This window comes from Rana temporaria, chromosome 5 (genome assembly GCF_905171775.1).
Source record: "Rana temporaria chromosome 5, aRanTem1.1, whole genome shotgun sequence".
Classification (NCBI taxonomy): domain Eukaryota; kingdom Metazoa; phylum Chordata; class Amphibia; order Anura; family Ranidae; genus Rana; species Rana temporaria.
The window spans coordinates 366,308,798-366,334,046 of NC_053493.1; the positions used below are offsets into that span (position 1 = coordinate 366,308,798).

Below are 25,249 nucleotides of genomic sequence, written 5' to 3' on the forward strand. Positions count from 1 at the left end.
GTCAGAGCTCAGGTTGAGGCCTCTATTCAGTATGTGCAGTCAGAATAGGTTGCTTCCCCAGGTATGCAGTCAAGGATTGCATTTGTTGTGCCTGCACTTTTTCAAACGTATGGTCAGTTTAAACGTTTGTGAACCCTGCCAGGTTCACTTTAAAGGTACATTGAGCAGACCTTCTGACTTAAGCACAGTTATGATATTTCCTGGACAGAATTAGCAGTTTACAGATTGATTTTACTTGTTGCTTAGTGTTGATCCTCGATCAGAATAACTTTGCTCTAACATCTCTCCGGTTACATTTGTAAGCCTGCACAGCGCAGCTGTGTGGTTGTCATTGATCCACGGCTGGAGACCAGCGAACAGGCTCTGGCGTTTGATCGCACGTCTCTAACCTATAGCGTTACTTTAAAACATCTGTGACAGCTACTTGGTCCCTCTGTTTAGCTCAATGTATGAAGTTTCATAGGAACATCTATGGCCGTAATGAAAAAGTGTCAAAGAAACGTAAAGCCATTTGTAACCCGTGTAACAGCGGTACATTAATGTATTTCTCCTTCCTGAGATCATTGCATCTAACGGTTTTGTCTGCTCTTCAGAAGAAAAGATCACAATGTAGAAGTCTCTGCAGGACATGGCAATGGTTAGCACTGCTGAGACAAAGCAGATGTGTGTGCATGCCAGTTCCTTAATGAGGCGTAATTGTCTAATACACTGGTTAAGTAGAAAGCTAAAACAGATACACTGCATTCCTCTGCTGCCTAATAGACACTTCAGCTCTTGGAACATGTGTGAAAAACGCCTTGTGAGGGGCTGATATAACCTATAGCACAAACAGAGATATAATGAGCGGTGGAGACTAGTTCTACCACTAAGCATCCACCAGTCATATGGTTTTAGCTGTCCTATGGTGACCCTGCCAAAACCAATCTGCAGCAAGGGCTGGTAGGAGATCTAATCAGCAGCAGGATGTCACCCTTCTACACAAATGGAGATGAAATAAAACAGTTGTTTGGCAATGAAAAATTAGGGTTTCTCGGGGAAAAAATATATTTCTTATAGCAAAGGTCTGCTCAGTGCTGGGATTGTACTTAGCAAAACTTTGGCCTGAACAATTATCCTTGCTTAAAGGTACAACTTTCGTCCAAACTGAAAAGTAATCTTCGAGGTGCACACAAGGAGCACAGACTACCTGGTTTGTTTTACATACAAGCATTGTCGTAATGCAGTAGTCTACCCAGCTCCCTTTTGTCAGTAACCTGGAATTCCCTTTTGCTTTGTAATGCAAGCAAGCGCTGCCTGTCAAGGACTGGATATATACACATTCAAATAAGTTTAATGCATGTTCTCCCTGTGCCCGTGTGGGTTTCCTCCAGGTACTCCGGTTTCCTGCCACACTGCTAGTAGGTTAATTGGCTGCTTTTTAAATTGACCCTCGTATGTGTATGTACAGTTGTGCTCATAAGTTTACATACCCTGGCAGAATTTATAATTTCTTGGCCATTTTTCAGAGAATATGAATGATAACACAAAAACATTTCTTTCACTCATGGTTAGTGTTTGTCTGAAGCCATTTTTTATCAATCAACTGTGTTTACTCCTTTTAAATCATAATGGCAACAGAAACTACACAAATGACCCTGATCAAAAGTTTACATGATTTTGGCCTGGTAACATGCACACAAGTTATCACAAAGCGGTTTGAATGGCTATTTAAAAGGGTACCATCCTCACCTGTGATCTGTTTGCTTGTAATTAGTTTGTGTGTATAAAACATCAATGAGTTTCTGGACTCCTAACAGACCCTTGCATATTTCATCCAGTGCTGCACTGACATTTTTGGATTCTGAGTCATGGGGAAAGCAAAAGAATTGTCAAAGGATCTGCGGAAAAAGTTAGTTGAACTGTATAAAACAGTAAAAGGATATAAAAAGATATCCAAGATATTGAGAATGCCAATCAGCAGTGTTCAAACTCTAATCAAGAAGGGGAAAATGAGGGGTTCTGTTGAAACCAAACCATGGTCAGGTAGACCAACTTTCACACACTAACCATGGGTGAAAGAAAAGTTTTTGTATTAACATTCATATTTCCTGAAAAATGGCCAAGAAATCATAAATTCTGCCAGGGTATGTAAACTTATGAGCACAACTGTATGAATGTGATTTAGGAACCTTAGGCCCCTTTCACATGGGCTGTCCAATCAGGTCTGCCTGTCCGTTTTTGAGGCGGACCTGATTGGACCCTGCATTGTCCTCTACGGAGAACAATGCAGTCCGCCAAAAAAAAGACAGATGGTGGTCATATTTTCCATCTGTACAGCAGATCAGATGGCTTTGGATGGAAATGGACAGGTGGTCCGTTTCCATCCAATTGCCCCATAGAGGAGATAGCATAGTTGACACAGACCTGTCATCTGCCTGCTCAGTGGGGATCAGCAGAGAGATCCCCTGCTGAGCAAGAGGATTCCACTTAGCGGTGGCACCGTGTAAAAGGGGCCTTAAATTGTAAGATCCTTAAGGGCAGGGACGGTTGTGAATGTAATATATATATATATATATATATATATATATGTTAGCAGTGCCAAAGCAATTGAGATGTTATTATGGGTTGGATCGTGGGTGTAGGGGGTAGAAGGAATTACTCCTAGGACAATTATTAGGGGTTATAATATTATATTTAAAGATATGAAGGTACTACAGCGCTACTAAAATAAATACAAAAGGAAAAAACTACAAAAATAACCAAATGATATAGCTGCATACATAAAAAAGTAAATAAAATTGTAATAATGCGCTACAATCATCCCTTGCTGCTATACAGTGCACAACGTGTATAAATGTGAATATTGATGCATAATATATACACATAAATGAGGATGAGGTGCCAAAAACCTGATAAAGTGCAACAGCGCCAATAAAAAGTATAACTGTGCCAAAAAACAATAAAAAGCAGCAAAAAAACAAATCACAGTCCGTGCATCTAGACTGAATCAATGGAAATCCTATGATGTGCTCAATCCTTCACAGCGCTTCCTGCCACAGTCTAAGGAAAGAAAGTTTACCGCTCAGAGGTCCCAGAGAACTGCAAAGTGGAGTCCAAACACTTGGGTGCAGGCACTGCAATAGTATGCAAAAATGTATAAGAAAGAACCGGGACGGCCGCACTCCAAAAAATTATTACATTTTTATTTCTGGAGTGCGGCCGTCCCGGTTCTTTCTTATACACGATCGATGGAGCTAGATCCGCATGAGGAGATCGCCGCACTGAGCTGTATCAGAGGCTGCTTGTGTTTTCTGTCCAGGGATTCGTGAGTGTGAATACATGGCTGCAGTCCTCGTTCTCTCTGTTTTGTTACAATACTGCACCATGAGCATTTTCCTTTTTTCCCTCATGAGCTGTGTTTTTCTGAAGTAACAAGTGTCAGCCTTAGACTGTGGCAGGAAGCGCTGTGAAGGATTGAGCACATCATAGGATTTCCATTGATTCAGTCTAGATGCACGGACTGTGAATTGTTTTTTTGCTGCTTTTTATTGTTTTTTTGGCACTGTTATACTTTTTATTGGCACTGTTGCACTTTATCAGGTTTTTGGTACCTCATCCTCTTTTATGTGTATATATTTGGTATCATTGCACCAATATTCACATTTATACACGTTGTGCACTGTATAGCAGCAAGGGTTGATTGTAGCTCATTATTATAATTTTATTCACTATAATATTATAGTCTTTACTAATTTATTATGCTCCGACCCTAGTTTCCTGGCTAGCCTTAGTAATGCAATTATAAGATCAGACCCCATAACCCTTAATGGTCACATGACAACAAATAGTAAAGGGCATGATAACACTGGCAAAAAGGAGGAGAGGACAGAACTCTTTGCATAGTGAAGGTTCTGATATTCCTGGAAGTGTTCACTTCCTTTAAAAAAATTATGCTTCTCTCTTTTGAAGAAGAAGAAATAAAAAAATTTGTGTCCGTTGTATTTTAGTCCCTCTACTGTTACAAGCCTGAAAACCCAAAAATTGTTGACCTTTTTAAAATTTGGAGATGCAAATTCAAATGCAGTTTCATGACTGGTTCTCAGCCAAGGCATAGCTATATCAGCTCTCAGTGAAGCTGTCCCTGTGCTGCCATTTCTGATGGAGGGTATACAGTACCTCTAATTTTCTGGACTAAAACTGCCCATTAAAGACTTGTGCAGTGCAGGAAATTCTCTGTGGTCAGGAGCTCTTGCAAGATGCCAGGAATGGAAGTGCAGGACTACGCTCCTGTTTTAGGCCTCATTATGCCCAGAAAGCTTGTGGTCCTTGATGTGCCATTCATTCCATTATAATCAAGTAAATTGTATCGTAGTCAAGGATGCATTAAGATATTATTCTGCCATAGGCACACTTGAATATAGATTTTTTTTGTACTAGCCCCGACACTTGTTTTATACAATTATTTTAGTACAAACTAATGGTACAGTACAGACCAACAAATGAGAAAGATTCCTGAACTATAAAGAACCTTTAGATGCTTTACATCCCATGCACACACTTCTATCATGAGTCATTTACTGAGGAGGGAGACCAAATCAAAAAAACGTTATTACAATTAGTGAATGTTAAGACCTGGTCCATTAGGGTTCACATCTACTTTAATTGCCGCACTCCACTGCTTCAAATTTTGGCCTCTGGAGTAAGACTACATTCACAACGGTGACGGGGGGGGGGCATAATTTTACGGTCACCTATGCGCCGCTTCTTTGACAATGTCATGAAGGGGAGGGGCTTAGTCATTATCCCATAAAGCGCAGGCATGTGCCCATGATATGCAGCCTCACTGTGCTGATCAAATGTACAATACAGAGGGTGTACAGTATGTGTATATAGAAGGGGTGGATGGTATTGGTATATAGAGGAAGGAAGGTGGGTATATACAGCTCTATATACAGGACAGATGATGTATATCTGCAGTCAGTGATGATGGAGGAATACAGGAAGGAAGATGGGTGTATATAGCTGTATACAGGACAGGACAGATGATATGATCTTTCCTATATCTGACAACCCCCCTTCACTGATCATACCTGTATGCACTCAGCTGCCCCCCTCATCGGCATTTATGTCAGCCCCCCCCCCTGTACACAAACAGCCTCCTCCCTTCACTTGTACTCACAGCCCCCACTTGTAAGGTCACGGTGGTCTTCCTTCTCCCAAGTCCTGTTTCCACATGTCCCTTTGAAAATACATTACAGGCAGAAAAGCAAACACGAGGGCGCACATACAGGAAGCGGCCAGAGGTGGCAGTAAAGAGCTCTGTAAGCTCCGTGACACTGATCTTGCAACAGCTGTGGAGCTGACTGCACAAACACAGAGAGAGTCAGCACAGCTACAGATGCGAGCATGGCAGACCCTTGCCGATTCCAGGGGGGGTCACTCGCCCCCCCTTAACCCTATGAGCAGACACCCATGAGCGGTGATTAGGGCTGGTACGAATAGTAGTGGCAGGAATCAGAGATACTATATTTAGGCAAGCGCAAGTGCTGAACACCATGGCCAGCAGGGGAGACTCATCTATCCATGCTGTTTAGAGATTAACAGGGAAATTGAGCGGTGTGTGTGGATAGCTATAGTTCCAAGTCTTAGACATCCTCTCTTGAGGCAGTATTCACACTGGCGATTATGTTAGTGTTTCCTGCTGGATGCACACAAAGTGCTTCTTAGCTTGGAGCAGGTAAGGGTGGGGGAAGCAGCAAGGGAGTGCCTTGCCATCCTAAGATATGGGGCTGTGTGTTAATATTGTTGCACACAATGTGGGGAACACTCTAGTCTAATAGCTCAATAGGGGCTCTGCAAGAGAAAGGAGCCAACATGAAATGGGAAATCTGAGGCAATGTTCATGACACCGGCTTCAAGTGGTTTTAAAGCTGTATTTTTTTAAAATAAAAATAACAAACATGGTATACTTACCTGCGCTGTGCAATGGTTTTGCACAGAGAAGCCCCAATCCTCTTTTTCTGGCTCCTCCTCTTCATTGGGTGCAGCTTTCCCTGGGGTCACCCATGCATGCTCGCTCCGGAGTCCCGCTGCTGCCTCCATTGACACAGATAACAGGACTCAGCCCCGCCCCCTGCTTCCATGACACCGGATTTAATTGACAGCAGCGGTCGCCAATCACTGGGGGGGGGGGGGTCTGGGGGACAGCTGCAGCATAGAATGCATTGTGGTGAAAAACCTTAAGACTCTAGATAGGGGTGTCATCTGCCTGGCTGCGCTATGTGATGGGAATGTACAGAAACATAAATCATCTGGAAGGTAAATTGGCTCTCCTATGTATTTTAGCAGTGTGCCTGGAGTGCAGCTTTAAATACACTCACCGACCATTTTATTAGGTACCTGTTCAATTGCCTGGTAACACAAATTGCTAATCAGCCAATCACATGGTAGCAACTAAACATATTTAGGCATCTAGATGTGGTGAAGACGACTTGCTGAAGTTCAAACCAAGCATCAGAATGGGGAAAAAAGGGGATTTACGGGACTTTGAACATGGCATGGTTGTTGGTGTAAGAGTATTTAAAAAACTGCTGATCTACTGGGATTTTCACACACAATCATCTTTAGGGTTTACAGAGAATATTCCAAAAAAGAGAAAATGTCCAGTGAACAGCAGTTGTTTGGAGAAAAATGCCTTGTTGTTGTCAGAGGAGAATGAGCAGAGATTTGAGATTATAAAAAAGGCGACAGTAATTTAAATAACCACTAGTTAAAACCAAGTTATGCAGAATAACATCTCTGAACGCACAACACATTGAACCTTGAAGCAGATGGGCTACAGCAGCAGAAGACCACACTGGGTGCCACTCCTGTCAGCTAAGAACAGGAAACTGAGGCTACAATTTGCACATACTCACCAAAATTGGACAGTAGAAGATTGGAAAAATGTTGCCTGGTCTGATGAGTCTCGATTTCAGCAGCAACATTCAGATGGTAGGTCAGAATTTGGCATAAACAACATGAAAGCATGGATCCAGCCTGCCTTGTATTAACTGTTCAGGCTGGTGGTAGTGGTGTAATAGTGTTGGGCAATATTTGGGCTCCTTAGTACCAATTGAGCATTGTTTAAGTGCCAACGACCTACCTGAGTATTGTTGCTGACCATGTCCATCTCTTTATAACTACAGTGTCCCCATCTTCTGACGGATAATGCACCATGTCACAAAGCTCCAATCATCTCATCACTGGTTTCTTCAACATGACAATGAGGTCATTGTACAGCAATGGCCTCGACAGTCACCAGATTGCGATCCAATAGAGCACCTTTGGGATGTGGTAGAATAGGAGATCTGCATTATGGATGTGCAGCCGACATATCTGCAGCAACTGTGTGATGTTATCATGTCAATATGGTCCAAAATCTCTGAGGAATATTTCCAACACCTTGTTGAATCTATGCCACGAAGAATTAAAGCGGAGCTCCACCCTAAATTCCCACAGATCGGAAGCCTCCTGCCCTCCGGTGTCACATTTGACACCTTTCAGGGGGAGGGTGGTGGTTTGCACCCACTTCCGGCAACACAGTCTCAGGCAGACTGCGGGCATGACTGCGGGCATGACGTTGCCTCCCGTCCCCCGTTGTGTTCTGGGAACACTCGGCTCCCAGTACACAACGGGAGCCAATCGGCAGGCATAGCGCTTCACTTCCTGGTTCCTTCACCGGGGGGGCAGCGTGAGTGACGAGCTCGTCCTTAGCTGCGGACGGTGCTGGACTCCAGGACAGGTAAGTGTCCTAATATTAAAAGTCAGCAGCTTCAGTATTTGTAGCTGCTGGCTTTTAATATTTATTTTTCAGCAGACATCCGCTTTAAGGCAGTTCTGGAGGAAAAAGGGGGTCCAACCCGGTACTAGCAAGGTGTATTTAATAAAGTGGCCGGTGAGTGTCCACCTGTCAATTTTTTTTAGGCGGACCTGAACGCACGCTCCAAGCAGGTCTATAGAGCGATGGATGTCAGCTGACATGTCAGCTGACATCCGATCCGCTAAATTCAGATGGATGGAAACCCTATTTTCCATCCGTCTGGCGGATCGGTTGAAAACGGACAGGCAGTCCTTTTTCATCCGATCCCCAATAGAGGAGAGCGGGGCTCTGACAGTTCCATCCTTGCACAGTGTTCAGAGACGGACTTGTCATCCGCCTGCTCAGTGGGGATCAATGGAGCGATCCCTGCTGAGTAAAGCGGAGTCCGTACCCGAACACGTCCGTGTGAAAGGGGCCCAAGTGTGTTAGTGTTGTACTTTTCTTGCTCAGATACACTGCTTACAACAAAGAGCAGAGTAAGTGATGTAAAAGATGTTTTTTAAATGAATTACAAGGATCATTTTAAGTTCAGTAACCTATCTCTGTGTATCATAATTGTAAATGAGGACAGTCTAACGTTCATTCCGCAGCCTGGCCAGCTAGCTGATAGCTGAAAAACTCCAGGGAACAAAATTCCTGCACACAACACTTCCAGCTCTTCTCTTCACATGGTTTTACATAAGACCAACTCTGTGTACAGCTTAGAGTTTCCAAAAACCTCCAGCACCGAGTTACTTTGTTGGGGTTCAGGGTGGATATTTGCAATCCGTAGTTAGGCAACAGATGACATGGCGGCAAAGACTGGGGTTTTTAGATCATAAAGATATCGCACTTCACCGTGCCAAAATGTGATCATAGTGCAGCTAGAGAGAAAGTGTCAATCTCGGGGTGAAACAACATTTTGGCCAGTTGTCATGTAAACAGTTGATGTAAACAACCGATGATTTGATTCCCAAAAGTGAAGCGGTAAGTTGATTTCACCACGTACAAATGACCTTTAGTAGTGCATCCAGTTTCCCTGTACGGTGGTCTGGTGCTTGTCATAGCGGAGATTTTGGATGCCGCTGTCTCACATTCCTCATCTCTGACACACAGTGATGAGCTGTCAACCAGTTTAGGGGCAGAACAGGGGATAATAAAAACATGAGGTCAGAGTCAGTGTTGAAATAAATAGATACATCCAAGCAAAATGCTGTCTTGTGGTGAGTGTCAAATCAGGACATGCTCTGCACTGATTTCTAATGAGGTTTTTTGAAAGTATGTAAAAAACAAAACAGAACTGCTAACCAGCTTTGGGTACTTCTGGGCACAGCAAAGTTTTGTTGAGTGGGTAGGAAGTATATTGTATTCTCATTTCATGCAAAAAGTTTGTCATCGCACCTGAAAACAAAGTGTGGTTATAAAGTAGCCAGATTCCATAGACCTGATTACTCTGCTCATGGGATTTCTGCAAACCTTATTTTGTGATTCAGGGTTGAGTTATGAAACATATGACCACTGATATTACAAATGAAGTTTGAACATGGCAATAACAATAAAATCTTGTCTGTGCAAAGACAAATACATAAATATCAAAATTGAGTAATGTTGATACACATACAGATACTTAGAATTCTCCAAAGTACCTGACACATTTATGGCTTTAAATGCCTTTCTTTAGGGATAATAACAAGGAGATCTGTATTCATATAAAAACTCATTTAGCATATTGTGTGATCATGCACTTAAAAATAAGAAACCCATAAATGGTCAGTTGCCAAAAGCAGAGCCGGACAGACAAAGATGGAGAAATGGCTGCCTCCGAGGTCAAAGTTGCCTCTACGGAGCTCACACCTCTAAACCTCTCATATAGCCGGGCGGGATTTAATGGTTTACTGGCACTTCCTTGGGGGTATAATTTTTTTGTATGATAAGCTGCGCTGCTGCGGCACCTCCAGGGGCAGACAGAGCTGGCCCAGGCTCTCCCACCACAGGGCCCCCGGACAGTGCCCGAATGGTCAGTCTGCCCTTGGCGCCACAGATATGAATCATCACAGACAATGTACCTTCAGTATTGTTTAGTTTGTAGCTCATATGGCTTTGTCCATGGCCAGGGTGGGCCAATTCAATTTGCAGAGCCGTGACGGACGAGACACTACAGGGAGTGCAGAATTATTAGGCAAGTTGTATTTTTGAGGATTAATTTTATTATTGAACAACAACCATGTTCTCATGAACCAAAAAACTCATAAATATCAAAGCTGAATATTTTTGGAAGTAGTTTTTAGTTTGTTTTTAGTTTTAGCTATTTTAGGGGGATATCTGTGTGTGCAGGTGACTATTACTGTGCATAATTATTAGGCAACTTAACAAAAAAAAATATATACCCATTTCAATTATTTATTTTTACCAGTGAAACCAATATAACATCTCAACATTCACAAATATACATTTCTGACATTCAAAAACAAAACAAAAACAAATTCAGTGACCAATATAGCCACCTTTCTTTGCAAGGACACTCAAAAGCCTGCCATCCATGGATTCTGTCAGTGTTTTGATCTGTTCACCATTACATTGCGTGCAGGAGCAACCACAGCCTCCCAGACACTGTTCAGAGAGGTGTAACTGTTTTCCCTCCTTGTAAATCTCACATTTGATGATGGACCACAGGTTCTCAATGGGGTTCAGATCAGGTGAACAAGGATGCCATGTCATTAGTTTTTCTTCTTTTATACCCTTTCTTGCCAGCCATGCTGTGGAGTACTTGGACGCGTGTGATGGAGCATTGTCCTGCATGAAAATCATGTTTTTCTTGAAGGATGCAGACTTCTTCCTGTACCACTGCTTGAAGAAGGTGTCTTCCAGAAACTGGCAGTAGGACTGGGAGTTGAGTTTGACTCCATCCTCAACCCGAAAAGGCCCCACAAGCTCATCTTTGATGATACCAGCCCAAACCAGTACTACACCTCCACCTTGCTGGCGTCTGAGTCGGACTGGAGCTCTCTGCCCTTTACCAATCCAGCCACGGGCCCATCCATCTGGCCCATCAAGACTCACTCTCATTTCATCAGTCCATAAAACCTTAGAAAAATCAGTCTTGAGATATTTCTTGGCCCAGTCTTGACGTTTCAGCTTGTGTGTCTTGTTCAGTGGTGGTCGTTTTTCAGCCTTTCTTACCTTGGCCATGTCCTCTGAGTATTGCACACCTTGTGCTTTTGGCACTCCCGTGATGTTGCAGCTCTGAAATATGGCCAAACTGGTGGCAAGTGGCATCTTGCAGCTGCACGCTTGACTTTCTCAGTTCATGGGCAGTTATTTTGCGCCTTGGTTTTTCCACACGCTTCTTGCAACCCTGTTGACTATTTTGAATGAAACGCTTGATTGTTCGATGATCACGCTTCAGAAGCTTTGCAATTTTAAGAGTGCTGCATCCCTCTGCAAGATATCTCACTATTTTTTACTTTTCTGAGCCTGTCAAGTCCTTCTTTTGACCCATTTTGCAAAGGAAAGGAAGTTGACTAATAATTATGCACACCTGATATAGGGTGTTGATGTCATTAGACCATCACCCTTCTCATTACAGAGATGTACATCACCTAATATGCTTAATTGGTAGTAGGCTTTCAAGCCTATACAGCTTGGAGTAAGACAACATGCATAAAGAGGATGATGTGGTCAAAATACTCATTTGCTTAATAATCTGCACTCCCTGTACACAGACTGCAAGCTTTGGGGTACCAGGGAATGCCCTTCAAGTAAGGAATTTGTCTAGAGGCTTGAATTGGCCCATTCCCAAGGGGGATATTTTTTTTTTTTCCTAGACAATTGGGATGTTGGCGTCAGGACACCTGTTTTGTTGATGATGGCAATCTTTCTCATTTCTATACCCTTGTTCACTTCTTTGTGTGCTGTGATTTCACGGTTCACTTTTTTGTTCAACAAAAAAAAAGAAAAAAAATTCTCATTCAAGTGTAGCAGCCTTAACCCTTTAATAGGTACATCTGAACCTTGTACTGCGGAAGAACGCTATCCACAAATTCCAGATTCTTATACGATTTAATAAGGCAAGCACTGCAGTGTCAATTATTTAAGTTTGGAGGGATCAGTAACAAGTGAGTAACAAGTGAGTACTGTCCGTGATACTTTATTTGCACTAACATACAATTTTTCAGGACAAACTTTTGTTTTTTTTCCCCCTTCTTCAAGGTCCAAGCAGTACTATTAGTTAGCTTGGACCTTTAAGAAGCGGAAGTACCCTGAAAAATGATATGTTCGTGCAAATAAAAAAGTATCATGGACAGTACTGAATTGTTTGTGTCGCAAGTGCACTAATACAGCTACAATCACCCCAAGTGGGATCAGTACTGAGCAGTTGAGATAATTGTGCCAGTGTTGGAGGAATACGACACTTGTAGTTGAGTAGTAAAGTCTAGTGATAGTATATGTTAATGATTACAAGTTATACACAGCAATAATATATGTGCGTGGGCATAATAATGTTCCTGCTAATCCTGCCATAACTGACCCTACAGGTACAAATCAAATATTTGCTTAGGGAAATTATCCCTCTAAATTATATAAGTGCCGTATTTGTGTCCATTCCTTTTTTTTTCTTTAATTTTGTCTGATGTAAAGTAGATCTTCTGGAATACTGTTTGATACAGGGGACCATGAAAATGTTGACTGCCTAGCAGTAGCACATGCACTGTTTACAGGAATAAGCATCTTCTTCTGTTTTTAGGTTGGGTCGTCGGATCTCTGGAAATTCTAGGAAGCCCAGCCAGTCTGGTGAGAAGTATTGGGAATGGTATAGCTGACTTCTTACGTCTCCCCTATGAAGGCCTCACCCGTGGACCTGGAGCCTTTGTGAGTGGAGTTTCCAGAGGAACCACATCCTTTGTCAAGCACATTTCAAAAGGTACATAAGATTTACTGTATTATTACACCTGACAAGCCTCATCTCAGCCTAGACAAATTCACTGACTGGAGCTCAGGAAACTCTTTTAAAGTATAACTAAAGGCAAAACTGTTTTTTAGTTTTGGATGGAGAGAAGAGGGAATAGAACACCTGTCAGTTTTTATTGTTGTCTTTGCACTCATTAAGGAGAGTTACCTTCTCCATTTGTCCTGTTTACTGTTTCATTGAGAGTAAAAGGAAAAACCCAAATGTTAGGTTGTCCCAGAAATGTAATAGAGGGGAAATATTCCTTTGGGGACACTAGTTTATGGTGCCCTGGGGGTCCCCAAGAAATTCCCTTAATTTTCTGAGTTTTCTCTCGCTTCCTGTTTGGCTAAGGGACATGAAGTGAAGGAAATCTCCACAATAGGACACAGATGGCAAAAAAAAAAATCTGACAGGAGTTATAATCATCCCTTAAGCCTCGTACACACGCTCGGTTTACTCGGCAAGAACCAGCAAGAAATACCGAGTATACCGAGCGTGTGTACGAGGCTTTCAGGTTTTCACGACAAGAAAACTGCCCAGAATCTAGACGAGAAAAATAGAGAACATGTTCTCTATTTTTCTCGTTGTGAGATAGAGAGCAGTTTTCCTGCAGAGAAACCCAAGAGTGTGTATACTTACCTGTCGCCGTGGAAACCCGTGCATGCTCGAAATGACTTTGACGCATTTGCGGTAGCTTCCTAGGCATAGGTAGGGTGCAGCAAGTTTGCGGCGAAAGCATCGAATGTGACGAGCCCGTCGTACGCGATGACGTCACTGCGTTCTTGCCTTTCAAGAGAACCGTGGTTCTTTTGAAAGGAGAGTCTGTACACTCGGGCGGCAAGAGATTCTTGCCGAGAATCTCGTCAGGAAAAACAAGGGTTTTTTCCTGACGAGATTCTGGCCCGTGTGTACAGGGCTTAACTCTGTCCAAATTAAAAAAAAAAAGTTTTGCCTGTAGTTCCACTTTAATTGATAAATGTTAAGCTTTGCTGAAAACAAATACTGTAGGTGTATACTGTGACCCTGTTAAGAAAATCTTCTCGTGAAGTTACTGAGAGCCCTATGTCAATTGTATTTATATAATGTATATTCCATGGTGCTTTACATAGAACTACAAGCATCTGCTGGAGCCTGTATTCTAGAACTGTAGTTTATCATTACATTTTTAGCTATAAACAAATTAATTTACTTGAAAATGTTGCTGTCTGTCTGACACACTCTGTGAGTTGGATACCAGTGGAGTCTGGAGCCTTCCAAGAGAGCAAATATTTAGCACTCCGTCTGCTGGAAGGAAAGTTGATGTGATGGATATTATCTAATTTAAACCTTGTTTACATGAGTCAGATTGTAGTTTAAAGTGACCCAGTCACAACAGGGTCACTTTTATCCAGAAGGCCACCTGTAAAAGAAGCGTTTATATACTTACCTTTTCAGTGGTCTGAGTTGACACTCCTCCTCTCCCCAGCCGCTGCCGCTACACTTCTGGATGGTTCCTCCAGCCAGCGTATATGGCACTACAGGCCATATGAGCTGCTGGGAGAAAGCACAACTGTCGGCATGGGGAAGCAAGTGTTCAACTCATCCACAGTTGCCAACTGTTGGTAAATTTATGAACAGTTGTAAAATTGTAGTTTTGGCATCTGCCCATAAATGTCCATTAGGATATGCAGTCTGGACATCCATGGGCGGATACAAAAATTACAGATTTTGCAAACTGTATATTTACTGACAGTGGCAACTCTGCCACAGTTCCATGCTTGCAGCATAGATAAGGAGGCTTTTCAATACATGGGCTGTGGGAAAGGTAAGTGTATCAATGTTTTTTTTCCAGGGGACCTTTTGAGTTATAGGGACGCTGTGATGACAAGGTCACATTAGGTTTTGGTATCCTTTTAAACAGAGATGTGATTATCATTTTGGGGTTCTGAGCCTTCTCTTGTCACTGCATATGATTGCATGTTCAAAGAAGTTAACAAGAGCAGTGCCCATCTTTCTAACCTGACTAGTTTACCTTGAAATACACTCCTAGCCTGCCTTCATTTAGCTGGTAATCTATGTATACATAATCACATAGAGAACATGTTCTCTTGTCCAACAATCCTAATCCATTCCGTCATGCTAAATTATTACTGGAACTTACCAGAGCCGAGATTTTATTTCCTTGAGTGTGCAGGTAATAGAAATAATAAATAAATCACGTCTCTACTATTATTATTATTTATGTGTTTTCATATATCGGGAGAATCCCCCACATTCTAGTACAGTAACATTGTGTCTTTTAATAACGCTTATAATTAAGCTTCTCTGGGTATATGTTACATACAGCCACAGTCTATTCTTTAATAAACATCTTATATCCATCTTCTATGGGAGTCTTCCAAAAGCAATCTGGAGGCTGACACCCCCCTCAGGAGTAACGTGATGCGTCCTGTAGATCCTCTGCACGTGATAAATGTGAAAACATTACAGATATTTCAGTATTCCTGCAAGCTGTTAGAAATCTTACCCGGAATGCTGAGTATGCTTCACAATGCGTGCGTAACAGTCCCAGCCTAACTTGTGTTCTGTGCATAACACCTAAAGGAATATACAGAAACACTGACATCGAATGTGAAATAATGGAAGTGAACGTTGGTATTACCAGGATAATACAAATCACAAAGTGTTTTGTTTTTCTGCCAACTGCAGCCAATATATTCTTCTTTCTGCATTTTGGTTGACATGGTCAGAAAATGTAATAAAGGGTTCTTCACTCAGTATATTTTATTTTCTATGTACATATTTTGGTATGTTATTGTTCAAAGTCTCTGTATGACAGAGACGTTATAGTATTTTAAAGCTTTCAGATTTTATAGTTTTATTGGTATGCCTGTTGATCTGCCTGAGCTGAGTGAAGGGTCCCTTTATACACAGTCCAATGCACTCAACATTCAAGCCCCAAGAGAAGATCCAATGAGGTTAAGATCATTTTTGAAGTACCTTTTGGAGAGAATGACTTACAATGTAAGCTGATCAGTTCTTCCATGTCCTCATTGATCCATTGGGCTTATTTTTTGGGTACAGCTAAAACTTGTTCTCCCAAGCGCGGCTTGCCAGAATAGCTGGATATAGACTAGAAATAGAAAATCAGAGAAACACTGGTACACCGGTGGATCTGCAGATTCACAAAAGATGGAGAATAATTGAAAGTTAATACTGAACTATGTACTGCTGTGAACATTGAACTGTTAAGTGCAACTTTACATTAAGTAAACATAAACTTCAAGCTGGAGTCTGGCTTAGTCTCTTCTTATTTTTATGGGAATGGAGGGTAAGCTTATACCAGAGACAAGGAGACCAGTTCCAGTCAGGAAGCAGGGGGGGGGGGCCCGTCTGGTGGCAGCAACCTGGGACCCTAGTGTCATGTGGGCCTCTTAGTACACTAGACTAAGCCTGGAACCACCAGAAGCAGAGGGCCCCTCTCATATGTGTGTATATGGGTGTTTCCTGAAGAGGCCTGGAGGAGGAGGAATGTGAACTGGAGTGGTGAAGACTTTTAGGTCTCAGACCTTTTATCATGGAAAATTTGGCAGGAACTGGCTTGCTCTACATACACAAGGAACTGCAGTAATAGTGGGCCAGATCCACAAAAACCTGACGTAACTTAAAAAATCCAATTTAAGTTACACTGCCTTAAAGTTTCTACCTAAGTGCCTGATCCACAAAGCACTTATCTAGAAATTTCAGGCTGTGTAACTAAAATTCCGCCGGCGCAAGGCGTTCCTATTCAAATGGGGCGAGTCCCATTTAAATGAGGCGCGCTCCCGCGCCGGCCGTACTGCGCATGCGCGAAGTTACGTTACGCCGAGTTTTTGAGGATCGCGACGGCTTAAAGTTGCGTCGGGGAAAAAAAAATGACATCGGCATGCATTCCTGAGGGAGAACTCCATGCCAATTTTCAAAGAAAAAAACGGCATGGGTTCCCCCCCCAGGAGCATACCAGGCCCTTAGGTCTGGCATGGGTTGTAAGGAGACCCCCCCACGCCGAAAAATTGACGTAGGGGGTCCCCCTACAATCCATACCAGACCCGTATCCAAAGCACGCTACCCGGCCGGCCAGGAAAGGAGTGGGGACGAGCGAGCGCCCCCCCCCTCCTGAGCCGTGCCAGGCCGCGTGCCCTCAACTTGGGGGGGTTGGGTGCTCTGGGGCAGGGGGGCGCACTGCGGGCCCCCCCACCCCAGAGCACCCTGTCCCCATGTTGATGAGGACAGGACCTCTTCCCGACAACCCTTGCCATTGGTTGTCGGGGTCTGCGGGCGGAGGCTTATCGGAATCTGGGAGTCCCCTTTAATAAGGGGGCCCCCAGATACCGGCCCCCCACCCTAAGTGAATGGATATGGGGTACATCGTACCCCTATCCATTCACCTGGAGGCAAAAAGTAAAAGTTAATAAACACACAACACAAGGCTTTTTAAAATATTTTATTATTCTGCTCCGGACGCCCCCCCTGTCTTCGTTATTAGCTCAATTACCAGGGGGGGCTTCTTCTTCCGCTCTCCGGGGGTCTTCCACTCTCCGGGGGTCTTCTCCGCTCTCCGGGGGTCTTCTCCGCTCTCCGGGGGGGGCTTCTCCGGACTCCGGGGGGCTTCTTCCATCTTCTCCCCTCTTCCGCTCTTGACTCGGCGAACCCCCGATCCTTCTGCAGCTCTCCGGTGCCTTCTTCTTCAGCGCTGGCTGCCTGCTATGTTTGTGTGTTAGCTCGATTTCAAACAGGCAGCCAGCGCGGTCTTCTGTGGCGTCAGGGTCTTCTGTTCTTCCGATGTTGCCTCGTCGCCTGTTGTCGCTGTAATGATGGAAGCGCGCCTTGCATCCCATTTATATAGGCATCACCGTCCCATCATGCTCCGGTAGGTACCCACGTGGTGGGTGCCTACCCACGTGCACCCACCACGTGGGTACCTACCGGAGCATGATGGGACGGTGATGCCTATATAAATGGGATGCAAGGCGCGCTTCCATCATTACAGCGACAACAGGCGACGAGGCAACATCGGAAGACCAGAAGACCCTGGCGTCACAGAAGACCGCGCCGGCTGCCTGTTTGAAATCGAGCTAACACACAAACATAGCAGGCAGCCAGCGCTGAAGAAGAAGGCACCGGAGAGCTGCAGAAGAACCGGGGTTCGCCGAGTCAAGAGCGGAAGAGGGGAGAAGATGGAAGAAGCCCCCCGGAGTCCGGAGAAGCCCCCCCGGAGAGCGGAAGACCCCCGGAGAGCGGAAGACCCCCGGAGAGTGGAAGAAGAAGCCCCCCCTGGTAATTGAGCTAATAACGAAGACAGGGGGGGCGTCCGGAGCAGAATAATAAAATATTTTAAAAAGCCTTGTGTTGTGTGTTTATTAACTTTTACTTTTTGCCTCCAGGTGAATGGATAGGGGTACGATGTACCCCATATCCATTCACTTAGGGTGGGGGGCCGGTATCTGGGGGCCCCCTTATTAAAGGGGACTCCCAGATTCCGATAAGCCTCCGCCCGCAGACCCCGACAACCAATGGCAAGGGTTGTCGGGAAGAGGTCCTGTCCTCATCAACATGGGGACAGGGTGCTCTGGGGTGGGGGGGCCCGCAGTGCGCCCCCCTGCCCCAGAGCACCCAACCCCCCCATGTTGAGGGCACGCGGCCTGGCACGGCTCAGGAGGGGGGGGGGCGCTCGCTCGTCCCCACTCCCTTCCTGGCTGGCCGGGTAGCGTGCTTTGGATACGGGTCTGGTATGGATTGTAGGGGACCCCCTACGTCGATTTTTCGGCGTAGGGGGGGTCCCCTTACAACCCATACCAGACCTAAGGGCCTGGTATGCTCCTGGGGGGGAACCCATGCCGGTTTTGTTTTTTACAAATTGACGTGGAGTTCTCCCTCGGGAAAGCATACCAAATGCCGTCGCTGGAATGGGCCTTTACAAGGTGTGACTAACTTTACACTTTGTAAAACGAGCCCTAATTTTACACTTGCAAAATAACACTTACGGCGCAAAAAGGAAGCTAGAAAGCTTTGTGGATCGCCTTAAGTGCTAATTTGCATACTAGCAACGGCATTTCGACTCGAAATGCCCCCAGCGGCGGATGCGGTACTGCATCCTAAAATTAGGCAGTGTAATTCAATTACACATGCCGGATCTTCTGTCTAACTTTGGAAAAAGCCTTTTGAGGATCGTTTCCAAAGTTACACACAGACTGAACAGCAGTTAAGTCGGAGTATCTCTTTTGAGGATCTGGCCCAGTGTTACAAACAATAGCAAGATTTTTTTCCACTCAATATTTTTATTGAGAGACATCTGCCTATACATATAAATACCTCTCCTCACTGACAAGGACAGTAAAGTATTAACAGCACAATGCTGAAATCATCCCTGTACTCCAGGGGTAGGCAACCTTGGCCCTCCAGCTGTTTTGAAACTACAAGTCCCATAAGACATCGCAAGACCCTGACAATCACAGGCATGACTCTTATGTACACACGATCAGTTTGTCTGATGACCGTTTTCATCAGATGAACCAATCGTGTGTGGGCCCCATCAGTTTTTTTCCCATCAGTAAAAAAAACTTAGAACCTGTTTTAAAATCATCTGATGGTTAAAAAACCGATAGAAAAAAACGATCGTCTGTGGGGAAATCCATCGGTTAAAAATCAACACATGCTCAGAATCAAGTCGACGCATGCTCGGAAGCATTGAACTTCATTTTTCTCAGCACGTTGTTGTGTTTTACGTCACCGCGTTCTGACACGATCAGTTTTTTAACTGATGGTGTGTAGGCAAGACTGATGAAAGTCAGCTTCATCGGATATCTGATGAAAAAAATCCATCAGACCGTTTTCATCGGATGAACCGATTGGGTGTATTAGAGGCAGAGACCTGGTGGGATTTGTAGTTTCACCACAGCTGGAGGGCGCAGAGGTTGCCTACCCCTGCTGTACTCCTTTTCTTGTAAACAAGTGTTAGACTGACGGCATTGTTCAAAGCAGTAGAGCTGCTCTGTCTTCCATTTTGAGCACCTCTGTACAGATATAAAAATAATATCAAGAAAGAAAAACAAGTTCAATCATATTTACCAGTCCTACTGCCCCTGCTTCCAGTGTTTGCTGTCTTGCAGAGCTTCATTGACTATAGAATCTTCCGCATTCGGCACTTCTGGGTGTGTCATCTCTTGCTGAAACGGACGCACTAGTCATATAGCAACTTGTGGGTGAAACCCCAGTGCTGAAGCAGGGTATGCAGATCATTGACACACCCAAAAATGTTAGCTGCTAAAGATGTCTCTGCAAGAGAGGGAAAATCAGAGGCATGGTTGGTGGTTCAGGTAAGTATTATAAGGTAACTTTTACAGGGTAATATATATATTTTTTATTATTGATTGTTGTCTACAGGGTTAAAAATGGTTAACTGCAGTCTTTTATTTCTAGGCGTTTTACTTTCAATGTGTTTTATCCTTTTAACTGAGAATTAACTAATTTCATGTTGAACTTCTTGATTTTTAAAAGACAAAAGTCTCAAATACTGGAATTTTTCAAGTTCTCACTCACTGTCACTCCCTTCCAGACTGTACATATATCCTGTATATTGGCGGATCAGTAGTAGAAGTAGAGCTGTCCCTGTGTTCATCCACTTGTTTTTAGCAAGAGAAAAACATGGAAGATCAATTTGAGCAATGCTGAATTTGGATGTGCTAATGGATGGATGTGGACACATGGCAAAAGCTTAAAGTTGAAACAGAGCTCAAAAAGTTAATAGTTGTTATGTTTTAGTGACCATTTAGAAATGTTATTTGTGTAAGTAGTACTCTGAAAAATGTACCTTTTGTTTGTTGAAGTGTGCTTCCTTGTATGTGAGTGTGCCTAGGTGCTCCTGATCCTACAGCCTCATAACTGTATATCTTGTAAGATGGGGGTTGTTAGCTCTCGTGGTAGATGCTTTTTTCCAGTGATTCAAGCCAATCAGGAACAATATTTAAGGGCATGGTAGCCCATTTTTATTAAAAGGAAACAAAATAAAAGTCCAAACAAAGGTTTCCCACGCAGGGGGTTCTTCTCCATCAAATACACAGAACAGAAAATGGTTGCCCACCTGGCTATCTGTAGAAGTATCTGTAGCAGTACTTCTGCACTTTATCCTGGTCACATAGACCAGCGGACTCAAAGTAGCCAGCTTCCCTTTAGCGTCTACAGCTCTTGCAGTCACCAACGTTCTGGCTGTCTCCTACAGCCTCTCTGACTTCTGGAGACCTCCTGTCTCTTAGTGTGGAGCTGTCTCCAACTGGGAGCCATGAGGTTCCTCCCACACTCTCATTATAAGGGCTGTGGTCATCCACAAAATCTGGATACAGGGTTGGAAATCCCGTCCCACCCCAGACACTGTGGAATCTCCAAACTACAGAGCCCAATGTCAAAATACCAAAACCTGGAGAAAGCTGCAAAAACTGTTCTCCAGTCCACATCTACGCTCTGTATTCTTGCACCTCGCAAATGTGCATACTTTATGTCAAGAAAACTGTCCATTTTACCTTGACAGTACCTCTACTGTCACAATCTGCATTGTGAAATCAAAGGCACTGCTGCCTCTGACTGACAGTCTCATGAGATTTGGAGTAAGAGGTGGTGATTTCACTCCTGTGCTGCTCACTGTTCTTGTTGCTAGAGGCTCCAACACAAGGAGGCAAAGCCCTGCCTCTACCAAGATGGCTGTCTGGACACAAACAAAGGTATGGTATGTCAGTATTGAAAAAAGATCAGCTGCAGGGAGACCACAGGCAGTACTGATTACTAGTTATTTGCCCTCTACAAGCCTTTTTGGCTCAGCATACAGAGTTCAGTTCCTCTTTAATTTCCTTTTCTTCACAGAATGGGAAAAATTGGATGCCAGTTGCAATAAGATTTTACAGTGTGTTGGTAAACCTCTTTGTGTGATAGCAATCAGTCTGGTGTGAAAACTCATTAACAAACTTCTTCACAGGCTGATTATGACATGTGGTGCTCAGATGGTTGGCATAAAATTTAGTAATTGTCTACCCAGACCCTGCGCCAGTGGCTTGCAGATTTTCATTATTCAAACACAGGTGCACTTTAAAGGAGATCACACAATGTCATTTGTGCCAGTGGTTTTCTTTAGTTCAGAACAAATGCTTTTGATTAGTTTACATTGCACAGAGCATGTTATTTATTTATTAAATACGCCCTAGAACATCCTGTTGTACATTTTTAAATCTTGGATGCCAAGACTGTGTTATGTGACTGGAGCTCTCTTTCATCTAGGTACACTCACCTCTCTCACTAACCTGGCCACCAGCTTGGCTCGAAACATGGACCGATTATCCCTCGATGAGGAGCATTACAACAGACAGGAGGAATGGAGAAGACAGCTGCCGGATAATCTGGGAGAAGGCTTAAAACAGGGCCTGTCTCGTCTGGGTATCAGTTTGCTGGGTAAAGTAACATGAATTTATTTATTTTCACATACTGTATTGTAGCTGTATCAAATGCCAAGTTGTAGTCCATAGCTTGGGCTATTTAATATTTAAAGGGGTTGGGTAGATTGTGAGGTAGACAGTGATACAAGGGAAGGTGAAAAGGGGTCTTTTGTAGAGAAGGGAGAAGACTGGGTAGGAGGTAGTTGGTTGGGGATCTGAAGGGGAAAAAGGGGTCAAGGTTCTGCTCCATTGTAGGTTTTGGGGATCAACACTAGTGAGGGTAGAGTTCCCCCCAGCTCATCCTCTAGCACAGTGAGCTAGGTACTGTCCATGGAAGGGGGTCGAGGTCTAGTGTCATCTCCATTTCATAGAGGAAACAAGTTAACTACGACTGTGTGGAAGATGTTTATTTGGGTGCATAATGTTGCAGAATGTTTAAGCATATTTGAAGATAAGCCAAATGCCAAGTTGCAGTCCATAGCTTGGTTTATTTAAGGTTTAAGGAGGTTGGGTAGAGTATGGAACGGTGTACCACGGAAGGTGAAAGAGGTCTTTTGTAGGGAAAAGAGAGATCTGGTTAGGAAGAAGTAGGCTGGGGTTCTGGTGGGAAAGGGGGGCAAGGTGTTCTGCTACATTGCGGGTTTTGACACCAATTGTGGGTAGAGTTCCCCCCCACTCCACCTCTAGCACAGGGCTAGGTCTTGGTAATGGAAAGTCTAGTGTCACCTCTATTTCATAGAGCCAACAAGTTACCCATGACTGTGTGGAATATATATGTATTTGGGTGCATTATGTTTCAAAACGTTAAGGCATGTTTAGACATATTTGAAGAGAAGCCACTAGGTTCATGTTGTCATGACCAATCTGTGCTTTAACCCCTTCCCGCCCACCCTGACTTCCTTTAAAAGGTTCTGAATGCCCAGGGAGCTAGAGAAATTGGCAAACACGGGACCACTGTGAATGGCTGTCACAGTGGTCTACTGATTGCTAATGGGGACGGAGAGCTGTCTTAGACAGCACAGTCTTTGTGCTGGGAGTGTATGGAAACTCTCAGCACAGAAACATCGGCTGTCCAGTGACACGTATGTGTGCGGTATGTAGGCATTGAAGCCTATTCTTTTGCCATCACACATGTTATGCAGGTGGCAACAGGTTACCATCCAGGACAAAAGAGCAAGTGCACTATAATGCTGACCTCTACAGAAGCACATACCTTCTTTTCCCCCCTCCATTCAGTCCCTGGGAGTAAAAGGGAAGGTACCATGTGTTTTGGGATTCCCATTGATTTTGCAAACCAATGGCACTCGATCGCATCTGCAAAAGGCAGCACATAGTTTTACATTCCCTCTGCAAACCTAGTGTGAACAAGCCTTTACAGATGATGATATTGCTTTCCCTGATCAATTTTAAGAAATAAACATTCTTTAATTATTACATGTTTGTATAGGGGGGGGCCTCTTCAAACAGGGAACCCAGGGCAATTGCCCCTTCTTTCCCCTTATTAATCCACCACTGTGTGGAAGTACCCTGATAGCGGGTATAATTTAATTGTATTTAGTGAAAAGAAAATGACATACAGTTGTGTTTTTTTTTATCTTTATTTTTAGTTGCATTTCACTTATTTGGCCAGTCCTGCTCTGCCCGTTTTTACACTTAAATTCACCACTGTAGCTTTCTATGTCAGTCGTTTATAACCCGACAAAAATGGCATAATTGTGCCTCAAAATAAAACGTTGTTTTTGGTTTGGGAAGGCTTTATATCGCCATCTAGTGGTAGGAGGAGATACAGCTGCTTGGCTATTCTTAAAATCCTACAAAATGTTGTGTCCATTGTGCAGACCACAGATCTTCATTGCTCATAACTCTTTGGACTTTAAAAAAAAAAAAAAGCGTTTTAAGTAGACCTTAGATTACTAGACCTGGCAGAATATGCCTTTATAGAAATGCAGCTTTTGGTAGAGTGGCCTTATTTTCCCTTGTACCTAATTAAATCAGGTCCAACCCCATTTTGGTTTTCGTGATCATTTATTTGGCAGGTCATGCTCTGTGAGAAAATGGGATGAGACCAGCCAAGTTTAACATAATCAGCCTCTCAGCATCTAGGATACTCCAGTAAAGTGCATGTAGGCTAATGTACGTTTACTCTGTGGATCTCCGATAATGACATTTCTCTAGCCGTTTTCCATTAAACTGAAGTAAGCTCTGATTCTCATCAGTTATTAAGAGAAAAGATTCTAGCACATCGGATAAAAGCCATTTTGGCTAAAAGTGATGTAAACAATATTAGCAGAATATTCCAAGTTTAATATTCAACTTTGTAGCTAACTAATGGAATGCAAAGCCAAATAATGCATGGTTGTTTTTTATTATTATTTTTATGGAAAAATGAAAGTGGATATAAACCCAATCACCAAATTCTCATATAAGCTTTAACATGTTAATGTAATTTAAAAGTAATTTTGAATCTTAAATTCCACTCCGCTTTTATTAAAACAATAGCTGATAATCCTGCCGTAAGGGCTCCTTGTTCCAGGTACTTCCTTGTTATAGGGTGACTTATAGGCTTCCGATGGAGACTGCAGGTGTTTTTTTCAACACTTATTAGGCATGCATAGTTCATTGTTGTCACCATCAGAAAGAGATGCCACAAACCCTCCAGTGTGGCGCAAAAAGACGGCAGGAGATTAACTGTAACAAAATACAACAAAGCATGAAAAAAGGGGAAAGCAAATAATGTATTTATAAAAAAAGCTATTATTTATGTCACACACTGAAATTTTATTTGATAGGGGTATATTCTCTTGTAGTATTTCAAGAAAAAAGGTTGTACTACACTAGGTAGTGACATGGCGGACTTTCAAAGGCAATCACAGGGACATTTTTCGTTATAAAAAATATAAATTTAATTACAAAAATACAAATAAATTTCAATAAAATATGTTGAGAAGAGTACATAAATACATATTCATAAGCAATATTTTCTTTCGTCTCGTCTCTTGTAGTATTACTGTAGGTTTTCTGTAATATGATTTATTCAGATGAAAA

At 43.2% G+C, this 25,249-nt stretch overlaps 1 protein-coding gene across 1 annotated transcript in view; it reads left to right on the forward strand.

The window, feature by feature from the left end:
* The window catches only part of VPS13B (vacuolar protein sorting 13 homolog B), a 1,252,356-nt gene that overhangs the window by 1,206,455 nt on the left and 20,652 nt on the right, over window positions 1-25,249 (forward strand). Inside the window, 2 exon segments of the mRNA XM_040354774.1 lie at window positions 12,564-12,740; window positions 22,050-22,220. Of these exon segments, the coding sequence (XP_040210708.1) occupies window positions 12,564-12,740; window positions 22,050-22,220 (348 nt within the window).